Genomic DNA, 16,131 nt, shown 5'->3' on the forward strand with positions numbered 1-16,131 from the left:
GGTGTTCATCCGAAGCACGACAAAGGACTGCAGTCGTCTTCTGCAATCACCTTCTCCCGCCGTGCACTCCACTCGCCACGAAGGAAGGAAGCCTTCTTGTATTTTGGTGCATCGCTCGCCTGCTCTGTGTGTGCGCGCGCGCGCGTGTGTGTGTGTGTGTGTCTGTCGGTGTGCTTCTGTCTCTTTCTCTTACCTTCACCTTCTCCCTCGTCTCGCCGTCCGTTTGCCCTTACACCTTGATGAAGGCGCCTCGACGCACCTTCGAACGAAAAGCACCCCCTCCTCCTCCACCTCCCTCTCCCGTCCCCCTCTCTTCTCTCCACATCACTGAGGACACGTGAATGGCAGGGCGTTCGGGCTGGTGCGAGAGTTCTATGCGGCGCTTAAGCGCATTCGGCGGCCTTACTACCATACCGGCACGATCCTTCCTGGGCAGTCGATGCAGCGCTGTAGTCGCGCGTGGAAAAAGGCCGCTGAAGCTGCCTTCCGGCCACACTTACACCGGGAAGATTGCCGCATATGCAGCGCTGCAACGTCGGCGCTAAAGGACGCGACGTATGTTGGCTCGGTGACCTCAAGTTGCACCATTATCCCGGGCCACAAAGTTGGGTCGTCGGCTTCAGGCTCCCAAAGGCCGCAGACCCCGACCCGCCAAGACGCCTCCTGGCTTGCTGGCAACGCGCCTTCCTCAGTGTTTGAAGTACGGCGTGCTGCGCTGCTAGAATGGTTGCACCGATTCTCGGAGCGAGAGCAAAAAGGGGGTGTGCCTGGCGTGGAGGTCCCTCTTTCGGAGGAAAAGCCAGAAGAGCTCGACAGCAGCGTCGACCTCGACACTGCATACACGGCGTACTTGCGATGCGAAGATGCCACTGCACAAGAAGCCCTCTTCGCCCGTTTGGTGGATTGGGTGGACGCTCAATGCGCCCAGCCTGTCGTACCATCTGGTGCGTCGCCGACGTCGACTTCCGCTGCGCCGGCTAACTCTGCGGCGGCGGCAGCGGAAGACAGGCAGTGGGGTGGTGTTCGCATCCCACAGTGCTTGGCGGTTCCTCGTGTGGCGGCAGCTATGACGTCGAAGGAGCGGAAAGCGACTGCGACGCTCATGGGCGAGAAGACCGACGGCGTCCGCGCTGCGAACGACTTCGAGACGTACGTGCGGCGGCGCTTCCCCGACAATGCTGCCTTTATCACTAAGCAACTGGCCTTTCAAAAAGCGCTGCTAGCGGCGCAGGAGGTTCTGACTGCGCAAAAGATTCGGTTCTTCCTCGCCTGTGGCACGGCCCTGGGTGCGCGGCGTGACGGCTGCTTTATCCCGTATGATGAGGACATTGACCTTGGCATCCTCTACGCCGATATCGCGGTGCCTGTAACGGAGGGCGATGATCGGCCAGTGCCCAATCTCTCTTTTCCCTCTGCCGCCCCAGCCGGCTTGAGCTATGCGCAGATGCGTGTGTATCGACTCCTTCACGCGCTGGCATCAACGCGCGCGTTCGTGGTTTTTGACATTTGCGGCGCCGTTGAGAAAGGATTGGAGCTGCGCGTGCTGCACCTGGCCACCAGCGCTCGTATCGACATCAATCTCTACTACCCACCTCTGTGCACCACCGACTGCGGCGGAGACGGTGACGCCGGCGACGATGCGCTAGTGCGCGAGAAGGGCCCTTTTGTGTGGGCCGCCTCTTTTTACGAGGCAGCCGGTGCGCGCAAGCACCGCATGTATCGCTATCGGCACAAGCCCTTCGCCGCAGAGCTCGAGGAACTTCCGTTTTGTGCTAAGACGGCGTCTGTATGCAGGGGTTTTTTGGTGCCCCCAGAGCGCTATCTCGTCGAGAACTACGGAGAGGACTGGCGGACACCGAAACAGTACTCGTACACAGAGGGCCTTGCGGGGGAGTTCAAGAACATCGTGAAGGAGTAGCGTCGCCCGCCACGCGGGGTGGCATGGTACACTTTGTGTGCTTGCTTCTTTCGACTAAGCGTGACTCTTGTGTCGGGTACGTGCGTATGTGCCTATTGGAGAGTTCGTTGGCGCCGGTGGTTTTCCGTGGTTTGCGCCATGCGATGCTTTTTCTCGCAACACGTGTACCTATCTCAGACTTGCGTCCTCCTTGTCGCTCACAGCCTCCTGCCTCGTCGCATCTATGGTGCCAAGGTGCGGAGAGGCAACCCCGCAACTTGAGCAACAACGCCGGCGCGCATACGCACAGTGAAAGAAACGTGTGCATAGATCTGCTCTTCAGCTCTCGTACAGAGCTGTCGCACCCGCACCCGCTTCCTGCTCTACCGGTTAGGTCTGGACCTTCTCCCGCTGCAGTTTTTTTGTTCTCACATGCGCCCCCGCCCCCAGCGCACTCATTTCTCTTCTTCGCTCCATTTCGCTTGCTTGGGAGCGCTGCTACGCCTCTTCCTGCTCCAACACATGAATGCATATACATATATCCATATGCATGTATACGACACACCTTCGCGTTCTCCCCACAACGCTGCCACACACACACACACACAAATACACAAAACACGGGCTCTACCGTGATGAGCCTGCTTACCGATGCCTTGCCGCGTGTTTCTCGTGGTACTACCACAGCGGCGTACTGCCCTCAATATCTTATTGTTGTTGTTTTGTTGGTTTCTCTCTCCGTGGGTGCATCTTGGTCACAGATCGTTGTGAGAGTGCGTCCGAGTGCCCGTGTAATCTTCGCGAGCGCACGTAAGTTGGCTCTCTCTCACCCTCCTTTTTTTTTTCGACTGGTGCTCATTGCTGTTCTCTGTACGTCGCATACAGCACAGAACACGCTGTGCGGAGGTGGTACAAGGTAGTGAGAACAAGCGCGCATCCACGTGCGTGTTCGTGTGTGCGAAGGTGGCGCGTTTGCTCACCATCGACACCGAAGCGGAGGACGCCATCTGCGAATGAGAGAAAGGGAGAAGGGCAGATAAGGTTGAACATAAACAGATAGACATACACTTTTTTGTTTCAAAAGGAGCCCTCGCTGCTCTGTGGTAGCGGAGGAGGCGAGCCACGTTGCTCCAAACGCGCACGGACACACGCTTCGGGAGATATTTCCACAGACAACACACCGACCAAAGAAGCAAGAAGGGTACGACGCGGCATACGCTTCTGCGTACGTGGCTGGCACAGCGATCTGCACAGCCTCGCCTCTCATCGGCGTTCTCTTTTCTTGCTGTTTTTTCTTCTCTTGTTTTCATTCGTCACGTGCCCGTCTTCTTTTCATTTTTTTTTCCTGTGTGTGTGTGTGTGTGTCTTTATTATCCGTTGCTGTTACCACAAACTGAAGCACGAAGAAGCACTGGTGCGCCGGCGCGCTCATTGTTCTACTGTTGTTTATCTTCCTACCTCTGACGCTACCCCTCACTCCCGCCTCTCGCCTGCGTGCCTACGATCCTCTGCCGCGTCTACGCCTAACGCGCTGCTTGGGTGCTAACCCTGTCACACTTGAGGCGTCGGTCTCTCAGTCGCCTCTCGCTGCCGTTTGTTGTTGTGACCGTCGAAAAAGAGTGGGTTTGTCGGCTAGCGTCTGTTACTGGAACTCTCCATTTGTGCATGCACGTCGGACATACACGCCAGACTTGCAGAATTGTTGTGGGTGGGGCACTGTCGGTGTGAGAAAAGAAGTGTGTCTTTCGCGGTATCGACCTCGTCCGTGTGTGACACAGATTCGGAACAGTGCGTTGAATAGAAGTGCCGTCAGGAGCTCATCGAGGGAGCTCTCGCCGTTGTCAGACTTCGTCGTACTGCGCGCACACGAAACCCGCCAAGCGTGGAACACGAGTGGAAACGCTGGGGCAAGCCGACTCACACTACCGCAGCTGCCTCCCCTCTCCCTTCTTCTCGGGTCCTGGTGTTTTTTGCTGGGCGTCGTCTTCTCCCCCTGCCCCCTCCTCTCCTCCACTCATTGTACAGCGGCTTCTCCTGCTCTTCTTTTTTTCGCGTCCAAAGGCTGCCCATCAAGGTCTTCTCGTACCGTCTCGCCACACCGCAGCGCCTCCTCGCTCCCAGCTCGTCAGGAGGAGCCGGAAAGAGAATTCATCTTACTCTTTTCCCTCGTCTTTTTGTGTGCGCTACTTTTCTTTTGCGGCGCTGGTGACTGTGCCCGTGTGCGTGCGTGTGTGTGTGTGTGTGCGTGTGTGTGCTTGATCGCTGGGCGGGAACATAACCTGTTCATTTGAGCTCACCGCGCACACCCACACCAACACTCGCCCACCGGCTCAGCACCAGCACCCGCACACGCGCTCTCTGTCCATCATAGCCTGCACACAAACGCCGTGTGGCGTCCCTGGTTGCTCGACGAACGTCGCAAGTGTACCTAAGTGAATCCAGACGCACAGACAGAAGACGGACGCTGCCTTTACCGTTTCGGACTCTCCCCTACTTCGGCGACTAAAGCGTTCTCGTGAGCCCTCCTTCGTTGTCTCTCTGTACTCCGCTTGTTTTCTTTTTTTTTCGATTCCTCGGCTCTCTCTCTCCCCTCCCCATTACAACCTCACTCATAACCACCACGACCACCATAACGACCGCGGCCATTTCGCTTTGAATCCGCTTCTCCTCCCGTTTCGTCTCTTTTTCGTCGTTGTTGTCACTCGCTCGACTCTCGCCCGCCCTGCACGCCATTCGCTGTTTCGCTCTCCGTTTTTTTTTGTGGTTTGCTTGTTTGTGTGGTGCTTGCCCTTTGCCTTCTCTGGTGTGAGGGTGGCAGGATGAGCCTCAACCCCAACGCTCCATCGTTTGACCCGACGGCGAAGCCGTTCATTCCGTCCTTTCTGTGCAGCGACCCGGAACAGTTTGTGCCACCGGTGTACCACCCCACCCCGCAGTTCAACCCGCAGCTGCGGAGCCTCGCCGGGGCCGGCGCTGTCAGTAACGACGATGTCCCGCTCCTCTCTGGTTTTAAGCGAACTAGCAAGCCGGTGACTACCGCGCCGGCACCGTCGCCCGAAAACTACGAGACGCCAAACAGTATCGCCGCTGCAGGCGCCAAAAAGTCCCCCACCGGCTTACCCGGCCAGGCAACAGGGGGCAGCGGGGGGCCGCCGATGATGTGGCGGTCTCCGTCGCCGATGCACAGGGCGGCAGAGGCCTTTCCTACTCGGCCCATGATGAACCCCAACGCGGCCGTGCCGTCAGCTGCCTCGATGGCCGTCGGTGCCGTACAGGGTGGGAGCCGTGTGAACACGGCTGCGAGCCTCTCCAGTGGGATGGGGGCTGACGGGTCCTCGGAACGGCTTGACGGAGATCAGCCGCCGATTCTCGGGTGGTCTTCCTCCTCCATCCGCCGCCCTCCATCAACGGGCCCGTCAGGGTCCCCGCTGTCGCTGCAGCAGCAGCAGCAGCAGCAGCAGCTGCAGAACGCCGGCGCTCGATACACCGCGCCGCAGCCGCCGCCGCTGTCTCAGTCACTTCCTTCGGCAATACCACGTTCGCAGGACCGCAGTGGACAGCAGCTGAGCGGCGCTCCCTTTTTTTCATCGTATGGTGTCTACCCTCATTCCGTTCCTGGCGGCAGCGCCCCGCAACTGCACTCCCCAGCCCAAGGAGCACCTCCCTCGCAACGCCCACTTCCGCAACACCAGCAGCCGTCGTTTCCACAAAAGGTTGCACCTGTGTTACCCCGGAGTGCCCAGGAGCGACAGGCGGCAGCGGCGGCGGCGGCAGCGGCAGCGGCGGCGGCCAACGAAGGGAGTCGAGGTGCATCCCCGAACAGTCTCAGTGCCAGTGAGGCGGGCAACGGTGCACCAGTTCGCATCGCCGCCCAAGAGCAGCGTGGCCCATCTCCGCCCATGTTGCCTGAGCCGCGCTCCGAGACTGTGTCTCAGCAGCACCAACAGCAACAGCAGCAAGGACAGTCTGTGGCGGACTCTACCACTCCCGGTCCCCGCCAAGCGACAGCCAACCCTCCCGTTTCGGCGCTGGTACCCCCTCGAATTGCCTCGGCCCCAATGGCACGCGCCATCCGCGTCGGCGCGGCAGGCGGCAGCGCAGCATATTCGACCGCAGTCGCAGCCACCACGGCATCACCGTATTCAGGACCCACCCGAGGAATGCTGTCATCGAACCATGTCGGTGCAGTATCGCACCTGCCGCGTGCACCGCCGACTGCCGCAGCGAACCAGGGTGCGACACCCATTCCAAGCGCAGGCAGCTCGAGCGGCAGCCCAGCACCGCCGACGGCGCCGCAGCCGCACGTGTCGCCGGCGCCGCAGTCTGTGAGTACGGCAAAACCCCTGAGCGGACCGGCACCTTCGACGCTGACGACGACGACGCCAGCACCGCGCCCTGCTCCGGCCACTAGCGTAGCAGCGCTCAGCGGGTGGCGACCCCCGCAGTTTGGCCGCAAGGCCGCCCCGACGAACAGCGACCCGCTGATCGTTATGATCTTTGGCTGCCGTGGGTCCGGGAAGACGACTCAGGCTGAGAACATTGCCGAGCGCTACCACTTGCTGCACCTCTCCTCGGGGGATATGTACAAGGAAGGCAAGCAACCCTTCGCGGAGGTGGAGCAGGCCGTGAAGGACAACTTCGGTCCTGATGCAAAGGACCGCTCTTACAACGGCCTCGTTCTCGATCGCTTCGTCGCGACAGGGGAGATGGACGCCTACTATCTGCAAGCCGCGCTCAACGTGTGTCAGCTGCCGGTCCCTCTTGTCTTTTGGTTGCAAGTGGACCCCAAGGAAGGCTTGAGGCGCGCCCAGTCCCGCGGCGATCAAAAGGCCGGATCGGACCACTGGCGCTATGTGGAGCAGCGGGCCCAAGCGGAAATAGCAGATCGCGTGTACAAGAAGATTGGTGTCCTGCACGTCATTGACTGCAACGCGCTGGAAGCGCGTCGGGTCGGAGACCGTATTTACAGCATCATTGACGGCCTCTTCCCGAAGCGCAGCCGGAACATTCGCCTCCCGCCCGCCACGCCGGTCGCCGGCTACGACAAGTTCCAGCTTTTGGACGATTACAGCGATTTCCAGCAGCTTACCAAGGAGGTGCACGCAGCGATCGGCAACACGTCTGGCCGCACGGACAGCGCCCCGCTCTCTAGCATTGGCGGATACGTCGACGCCGGCTCGTTTGCGAACCGGCAGGAGTGCAAGCGGATGTCTTCCATGTACGTCACGTTGAAGGTGGATGGGCAGCGCTATCTGGTCGTGAAGCACTCGCACTTTGGCGTACTGGGTTTTCCGTTTGCCTTCACTGGCTGCTACGACTTCAACGTTCTCTTCGATCCGCTAATGTTTGCGAACGCGTTCGAAATGGTCGGCGACAGGCAGGAAGAGGCGAACGGGATCGAGTGGATGCTCGATGCGGAGATGAGCACCAGCGCCGGCGAGTCGAGCCAGCCTCAGCCGCTGCTACACATTATCGACTACGTGTACTTTGGCGGCAAGCAGGCCAAGCGCACGCCGTTCTTCGAGCGCTACGAGCTCTTGCGGGAGTGGTTCCGGTTGATGGTACAGAATAGCGGCGAGGCCGGAGCCTACGCGGCTGTAGTGCTGAAACACTACGTCCCCATCAACGAGCTGCCGAAGCTGCTGCCCCGCTTCGAGGATGCGCCGTTCGCGGTGGATGGGATTGTCTTTCAGGGCAACACAATTTACAAGTTTGGGCTAGACAAGTTCCTCTTGAAGTGGAAGCCGCTGCAGCTGTGCACGGCTGACTTTAGACTCATGAACGGAGAGAAGACCGAAGATGGGGTCACGGTTTTCGACCTCTACACAACTGAGAACGAACAGGAGGTCCCCTTTCCAGGGGCCGTTGGGGTCTTCACAGAGATGCAGATGCGCGCTTACCAGCTGCGCAACAGCGTGGTCGTGGAACTAGAACTGGCCGACGTTGTCGAAAGAGCGGGTCCCAACGGGCAGCCGGCGACGCAGTGGGTGTTCCACCGTCTGCGTGTCGACAAGCCGCGCCCCAACAAGACTTCTGTTGTCGAGAGCATCGTGAAGCTGAAGCACCTCACATACCAGGAGCTGATCGATCACTGCAGGGTGCTGCGTTTCAGTGGACCCAACGCCTCTTCGCCCTAGGAGCTTGCGCGGCACAGACGTAGAGAGCGAACAATACAAAGGAGGGGGGGGTCGGCGACCTTGGCTTACCACACTGTCCCGAGCATGTTGCGGCTGCTGCATTTCTCGCTTGAACAGGTTCTCGTTTTTTTCTTTACCGAGGATTGAGTAGACTGAGACACGTCCAGCCTGCTCTTTCCCAAGAGATTGACTTGCGCGTCTGCGGCGTCTATTCTCCGGCGACGAAGCGTCCTTTTTCCATGGTCGTGAGGCTTACGGAAGCTCGGGTGTTCGTTGTCTTGGCTAATTCGTCCGCAGGTTGAGTGTGCGGACTTGCGAGTGGTGGTCATCGCTGGTCTCTCCTCTCTGCCTCGTGAAGAGCCGCATTCCTTTCAGCGACGGGTTTGGTGCAGTTGCTGTAATCATGTTTCTCCTCCTCTGTGGCCCCTCTGTGGTCGCTGTTGTTTTCATGTGGACAACGACTTCCTTTTGGGGGGAGGGGGTTGTTGGTGATGGTATGCATCGGTGGTGGCGTACTGCCTTTTCCCTCATTGGTTGGTTGGTCGGTACGCCGCCTTTTTTTTTGTATTGTTCCACAGTTCCGAAGAGGCTTTTGCCGCGCGGCGTCGTCGCGCATTTTTTGTGCGCGCTTGTGTGAGTTTGCTGTGGTGGTGGTGGTTGACCGTTCATCCAGACTCGTAATGTTTTTCCTTTGCGGCCTCCTTGTCAAGGATATCGTGTGTTTGCGTGCCACGCATTCTGTTCGTGGTCTATTTTTCTTTTTTTTCTGTGTGTGTGTGTGTGTGTGTGTGTAACGGTATCTCTCGTGTTGTGCACTGCGCATTACTGGTGCCCGGTCTTAAATACGCGGTGATATGTGCCTGTGTGGGATGTGCAGCCGTGCACTAGTTGCTCTTGCGGACCTGTATGTGATAATGTGTGGAAATGACAGGTGCGAAAGCGAGGAAGAGGTGGAAGGGTCAGCTGTGAATGGAAAGAGCGAGGCAAGAGTTGCAGAGAAGAACATGCGCTGCTTCGGCTGTTGAAAACGTCGAATGCGTGCGGCTGGGGTGGTGGGCGGTTCAATAACTGGAATAAGGCGAAGATCGCCACCTGGAGCTGTTACTTTGTCAGCAGGCCGTTTCTTGGCCGCCCCACCGCCCGTCTTCGTTGTCTCGAACCTCCTCGGTGGCCTCTTCTGACGCGTCCGCGATGAAGAAAGAGAGGTAGCGATGTGCATATATGTGTATACCTGTACATGTATATGGAGCGTGTGTGCGCGCTACATGGGGTGCGCGCCCCTCTCTCGCTCACTCGCCCTCTGGTGAAGTTGTGAACGCGCGCTCTCTCCTTGTCTTCGCTTCCTCACTTTCGCTTCATGTAACATCGACTGTCGCACCAAGCCAGAAACGAAAAATGGTGACTTGACGACGATTGCACCTGCGTAGGGAGGCATGTAGTGGGCTTGAGGAGTACCCAACGGCGAGCTGGAGAAGCTGTGCACCCCTCTCTTTCCCTCTGCCATTCTCGTAGTTGCACCGCCGCAAGGGGGATACACGGTGACGTAGCGTGCGCCAGTGAAAGAAAAAAAGAGAGCTACTAAGGCGAGCACAACAATGCGGTACTTTCACGCCTCGTGCACCTCTGGAGACTGAGCGGAGAGGTTTCCCAGCGCACAAGAAAGCAGGGATGTCGCTCTGTGTGTGAAAGCACGCCAGAGCAATCAAGAACTCGTGTCCCTTTTTGCGAGGTATTTAGGCGGTATACGCTACCCTCTCTCTGCCCCCCCCCCTCCCCCCTCTCCCCCCAACCTTCTTGGTTGTCGCATCTCGGCCATCTGGCGCCTATACCATAATACGCCTCGCACGTGTCTCCTCCTGTCCACCGGAACCCCTCCACGCCAGGTTTCTTTTTTTTTGTTTGTTTTTCCCCAAAGCGCTCCTTCCACGAAGCGAAAAGAGAGAATACAAGAAAAGCGTCTCGCGCGAACGCACATACTCACAAACGCGGTGGTGCATCATCCTCTGCTCTTCTCTCACACACCCACCCCTCCCTCCCTACTTCCTCTCGCCGAGGAAAAAAAGAAGGACTGCAAACAGATCCTTTGAAGGAGTTGCTGTTGACATCACAAGAGAAGAAGTGGGTACGTGTCAAGAGTGAGGGCGTTCGTTGACTCACCTTGCTAGTCTTCTGTTCTCTCTTTCCGGCCTCCGCGTCTTCTGTTAGGTGTTTCTCGGCGAACTGCCGTTGTCGATCGCGCAGACGCACGGAAGTGACACACACGCATACACGTTCACAAGACCAAAAAAAAAGAAACAAATAGAAAAAGGAACGATTGCCGTGCACTGCGGGTAGTTGGCCTTATCTGTTTGATTTTTCTTTTGTTTCTGATCTTGGTTCTCCATCGGAGTCCTTTCGGGGTGTCCTCATTGTCATCATCGTGGTGAATCCCGCGGGCTCTGTGATAGGGATTGTGTACCACATCGTGTGGGATTTTTTTTTGTTTGTTTACGCTCTGCTTGTGCATGTGTGTGTGTGTGCAAAGCCGAAGTGCTCGCTCTTTTTCTTTCTTCGGTTGTGCTTTTTTTTTGCGCTGGGTTGTCCAAATTTCCATTTCGGTGATTGCTGCTGTTGTTGTCCCTTCCTCTTTTTTTTTCTTTCAGACCGGTTCACGGTTCCAGCGGAAAGAGCAGACGTCCGCCGCCTTGACGGCATCTTCACACGGCGCTGGGCTTCGCTGGAGATTCTAGTTCTCTCTCTCTGTCACCCTGAACCTTTCCCTCCCCCGCTGGGCGATTGCGCCGTCATTTCAACATAGATCATAGCCTGTAACAGTTGTGCGAGCCGGGGCTTGTGTTTGTGTATGTGCGTGGGAGTCTGTGCCTGTCTGTCTATCGGTGTGTATGTGTGTAAGTGACCGCCTGCGAGCAAGGGCCCTTTTTTCTTCTTCCGGCGCTGTAACGCACACGCATTACTTACACGAGGATAGAGAACCACAAAAGACAAACTTGTGTTTCTTGGCTTTCTTTTCCTTTCGCTTCTTCTCTGCACTCTCCTTATCCCCTTCCACTTCCATACGCTTCCCTTTTGTACTACACCGTATCAGGTCTGTCTCTCCGTCTCTCTCTCTCTCTCTGGCCACAGTATCCTTGGGGCTGTTTGTTGCTCTTCCTTGTGTGGGTGTGTGCGGCCGCCGTCGTGCTTGGTGATCTGTCCTCCCGTCTTCTCTCCTTTTCGTTCCTTTTCCGTTTTTTTTTGGTCGCCCTTTGTTTTTTGTTGTAGTGCCGCGAACGCGTCGGCACTGGGGCCTGTGTGCGCCTTGTGGACGCTCTCGGCTGTCTCATTTCTTCCCCCTTTTTTCCCCAAGTGCGAGCGGCACTCTCCCCCTTCTGCACTGCGCCGCACGTTCAGTCCACGATCCCTCGCACCGTGTCATCCCCACCGTCTCTCTTTAGCGCCGTCTTCTTCTGACCCTGCCCTTCTCCTGCCTGCCCATAGGCTATCACAGGGGAGTATTCAGCGACGCCGGTGTCTTTCACACGCACCGACGAGCAGTCCAACAACTGATATACATCCAAGCGCGAACACCGCGCACCTTTTATAAGCGCACATCTGTTTCTTCCCTTCAGCGACCATGTCGAATCTGAACCCCAACGCGCCATCGTTCCCGGTATCCAACTACCAGCCGAACACGACGCACAACAAGCAAGGCTACAACAACGGCGGTGGCCCCAGCGGCGGCGGCGGCGGCACGATGCAGAACGAGCGTTATGGCGGAGGGATGATGTACGACAACAGCAACTACCACCAGGGCGGCGGTGGTGGCTACGGTCCTGGCGGTGGCAATCCTGGCGGCGGCTACGGGCAAGGCGGCGGCTACATGGGCAATGGTCCACAGCAAGGGTACCCGTCGGGTCCTCGCATGGGTCGCAACCATCGCCAACCGAATATGCCACATAGCCAGTACCAAAACCTAAACGGCATGGTAGGCGGCAGCGGCGGCGGTGGTGGCGGTGGCGGCATGCTCGGCAACTACTGCGGAATGCCTGCCCCGTATCAGCAAGTAGGCGGGATGGACTTGAACGGCGGCTATGACCAGCAGCCACCACAGCAGCAGATGCCGATGCAACCTCGGATGCACAACATGCCGCCGAACGCGATGGGCATGAACAATAACATGATGGGTGGTGGCGGTCGCATGCCGTACAACAGTAACCAACGTAACCCAATGCCGAACATGCATCCGAACATGAATCCGCAGGCCAGCATGGGACTTGGCAGCGTCAGCGCTCAGCCGCCGCCAACCATGGCACCACCAGCTCCAGTGTCGCGGCCCCTTTCCGTGCCTCCGGCAGCTGTAGCCCCGTCTTACATCACGAAGAACACGCCACGCGCCGTGATGGTGGTCGGCTACAAGAAGACCGGCAAGACAAGCGTGGCTCAGGCGATTGCGAAAAGGGAGGGATTTGAGTACGTGTGTCTTAAGTCGCCACTGCAGCAATCTGCCGCCCAAGCAGCAGGCGGTGAGAAAGCCGAGGAGGCCGAGGAAGCCGAAGAAGAGGATATAAGCCCGCTGGAACGACTGGCGCCACTGCGTGCGGCGCTGGAGAAGAAATCGGCAATGAAGGGGTTGGTCATCGATGATGCCTTCTCGACCAACAAGTTCCAAGCTCACTACGTGGTGCACTACCTCGTCAAGGCGGGTCTGCAGCTGGACGCGGTTGTGGCCCTCGTGCCAGAGCTGGCGTCGCTGGTCGAGCGTGGGGTAAGCTTCGTGAAGTCGCACGCCAAGACGATGCACCCGGAAGCGTTCGAGTTTGCCTCGAGCCTCGACCCCGATAGGGTCATTGTTATGGATGAGGACTTGAAGTTGGAAGAACTCGCGGAGAAGGCAGCAGCTGAGGTGTCGGTGCTGCTGAAAAAGAACGACGCAGCGATCAAGCTGGAGCAGGAGTACTTCATTCCCAGCTGCCCCATGGTGACCGACGCGGAGCTGGTGGAGCAGATTTTAGAGGCGGAGCGTAGCGCGGTGAAGCGCCCGCTGCCGTACACATTCACGTACTCGGAGCCGAACTACGTGCTTGACTACGTGCAGTTTGTGCAGTCGGCTGCAAAACTGCAGCACTACCTCGTCACACCGTGGATCTGGGGAGATAAGCTTTCGCTGATTGGTTACGACACGAGCGTCTACGTCCACCTAACATCCTACAACCTTTTGTTCAAGTTGAACGACGTGCCAGCGGCGATGCAGGAGCTCCTCAAGAAGCTCAAGAGCGAGGCGGAGGCATCAGGGGCGGAGGATCCGGCGTCGCAGGTGCTGTTCTGTGTCGAGGCGTCCATGCTGGACGATGTCATCTACATCTCTGACATGATGATCATCGGCAAGCAGCATGGTTCGGAGATGCTGCTGCACGATCGTGTGAAGCTGTTGTCCGATTCATTCGGCAAGCTGCCAAGCAACAGCTCGGTGCGGTTGCTGGAGCACTACCCCGTCTGCGACATCAAGGCATGCCTAGAAGCTTACAAGGGCGTCAGCCGCGGTGCGATTTTTGTCAACCCTGACGGGATCGAGTACGGCCGCTACGACGTGCGCAACTTTGTGTACCCGTCGGAAACCAAGAGGACGGTGCGGCTGCGCATTTGGGCCGGTAGCATGACCGACGGCATGTGGAGCTTCGACGGCTACGTGCGCGAGTACGAGGACGAGGTGTTAGCGACAAGCCGCACCACCGGCGCGAACAACCTCCCGGTCATGATTAGTGACGCAAACGTTGACACGCACATGATCAACGACGGCAACATCGTCGAGTGTGTGATGGAGAAGACGGCCACCAAAGGCAAGTCGCGCGATAAGAATGCGGTGCTGACATTTTGCCGCCGCTGTAAGTGGGAAGTGACACCCATCACTCAATTTTACATGTGGGCGTTCGCGGATCCGCCGCAGTGGTCCACGGAGTCCTTCCTGGACGCCTGCTCCACCATCGCCTCAGTGCGGCCGACCGTGTAGAGAGAGTGAGACACAGCTTCCATCCCTTCCGCCACAAACCCGACGTGTCTCTCGCCGCCACCCTCGCCTCCTCCGCCAACTCCCACCACACACACACACACACGCACACGTGAACTGCTGTGTTCGCCTCCGCGTAAGGAAAGTTCGTGTGCGAGAGGGGTGCAACGTCCTTACTTTCCTCTCGCACCCAACGTGAAAACGGGACATGCTCAACTGAATGAGGGAAAAGGGATAGCGACGCCTCTCTCCTAGCCGGCCCACTCAGGTGTTGCGGGTGAAGTGCGTGTAGTCGCACTTCTTTTTTTTTTTTGGGAGTTGACGGATTAAAATGCGGTGAGAGAGATATGCGCATACAGCACATGCAAGCGATTCGGCAGTAGTGGGGGGGGTGCATCGGCGGGTGGGGTCGGGAAGAGGGGGGCTCGTGCCCAAATACCCCGCATACATGTAGGGGGGCACAAGTAGAAAAAAAATTGTGTGGGGTGGGGTGTTGTGTAGATAGTCGGAAAGACAGAGTGGCAGAGAGACGCGCACACCGGCGGGACGTTTTTATTGTTGTGAATGACTAGCGAACTCCCTGAGCGGCGTTGACACGAAGGGCAACAAAGGGAAGGAGAGGAAGCGGTGTGGCTAGCATCCCTTCAACTTTACGAGTGGCCTCTTAGCTAGCCTTCGCTTGTGAGCGATGAAGTACAACAGGGCTTTTGCTTGTGCAGCGGTCTCTCGGCTGCTGGCTGCCAGTACTCGGCGGAAACGGCGTAAACAAGGGCGGATCTGGCGCATCTCTCACCCCTCCCCCATCCCGTTTTGTGGGCACTCGTGGACGTGTTGGTGCATGTGAAGTGATGTCAGACTTCGTTCTTGTTGCTGCAAATAAAAAGCACACATATTTTTTTTTTAAAGGCAGTCAGCGTGAAGGCGCGAGGCAACGGTGGCGGTATGTCTGTGTGTGTGTGTGTGTGTGTCTGTATGTGCCGCGTATTGCGCACATCTTTGTGTGTCACTATAGTCCATCTTGTGTTTCTCTTTTCCTGTTCTCTCGTCCGCCCTCTCTCACTCTCCTCTTACGCCCGTTGTCGTGGTCGTCTTGTCGGTGATGCTGCCGTGTGCGCCTGTGTCTGTGGGTATTTGAGCAGGAAAGGTGAATAGAGGGAGTACGTATGACTGCCTCATTCTTTGTGGGCGCTGTGCAAGCTTCCCGAGCAGCTGTGTGTGTGTGTGGGTGAGTGGGTGTGGGTGTGGGTGTGGGTGTGGGTGTGCTTTCATTTTTCTGTGTTGGTGGTGAGCGGGAAGGAGGGTTGTTGTTTCGTCAAGGAAGAGGATAGCATACGTAGCGACGACGGCGATGAAGATGATGATGCGGCGGACAAAACGCCCACATGTGTCTGTGTGTGTGTGTGTGTTTCTGTGAGACGACGTGTTGATGTGGTACCGTGTGCCTGCGTCTCTCCTCTTTTCATTGCTTCATCTTCCTTCCAGTGCTTTTTTCCTTCCAAGTAAGAACTCCAACACACACACACACAGAAAAAAGAAAAACATCAAAATGGAAAGCGGCTGTGCCGCGTGTGATCTCGCGAAGAGGTTTTACTCACGAGTAGGTGAGGTTTTGCATGTATTGCGTGTGATGGGAGGAAGCTGCACGATGTGAGCCACCAGTGTGGTACGGCTCGCAGTGTTTCGCTGTAGCTTGTCATACAGGTGAAAGGAGTCGGCGCGGCTTCTTATCGCACGACGAAGAGAGCGGGTAGGAGGTATGGCCGGCTTTTCCTGCAGTCCCACCATCTCTCTCCACTCGCCCTCTCACGCCAAATGCGCTGCTGTTGATGCTGCACCAGCGCGTGTATCCCCAACTACGCACGTCTTCCACTCAACCTCTTCTCTCCTTTGCCTCCATTCCTCTCCGTTCTCTCCGGTGCACCATGCATGTGTGCGTCTCGCATTTTCGCACCTTTTTTTTTTCGCCCGCCCACCCCCGGTCATGAGAAGGGCACGCGTGTGTCTGCCTGATACATTCGGCCATACAACAGCCGTCTAAACACACCCGCCAATGCGGTTCAACACATTTAACGCATCTGCTTTTCCAGCAGCATCGGCGATTCTCCTTTCTCATG

General features: G+C 57.5%; 3 protein-coding genes across 3 annotated transcripts; all 3 read left to right on the top strand.

The window, feature by feature from the left end:
- Positions 1-439: 439 nt before the first annotated feature.
- Positions 440-1,918, top strand: LINJ_32_1410 (conserved hypothetical protein; the record flags this gene model as incomplete). Its single annotated transcript, XM_001467786.1, has 1 exon — positions 440-1,918. The coding sequence occupies one exon, from the start codon at positions 440-442 to the stop codon at positions 1,916-1,918; it is 1,479 nt and encodes a 492-aa protein (XP_001467823.1).
- Positions 1,919-4,716: 2,798 nt separating this feature from the next.
- LINJ_32_1420 (putative RNA guanylyltransferase) lies at positions 4,717-8,034 on the top strand (the record flags this gene model as incomplete). The annotated part of the gene is made up of 1 exon (XM_001467785.1): positions 4,717-8,034. One exon carries the CDS (start codon positions 4,717-4,719, stop codon positions 8,032-8,034), a length of 3,318 nt encoding a protein of 1,105 aa, XP_001467822.1.
- Positions 8,035-11,647: 3,613 nt separating this feature from the next.
- On the top strand, positions 11,648-14,020 carry LINJ_32_1430 (conserved hypothetical protein; the record flags this gene model as incomplete). Its single annotated transcript, XM_001467784.1, has 1 exon — positions 11,648-14,020. The coding sequence occupies one exon, from the start codon at positions 11,648-11,650 to the stop codon at positions 14,018-14,020; it is 2,373 nt and encodes a 790-aa protein (XP_001467821.1).
- Between the last annotated feature and the right edge of the window lie 2,111 nt (positions 14,021-16,131).

This window comes from Leishmania infantum, chromosome 32 (genome assembly GCF_000002875.2).
Source record: "Leishmania infantum JPCM5 genome chromosome 32".
Classification (NCBI taxonomy): Eukaryota; Euglenozoa; class Kinetoplastea; order Trypanosomatida; family Trypanosomatidae; genus Leishmania; species Leishmania infantum.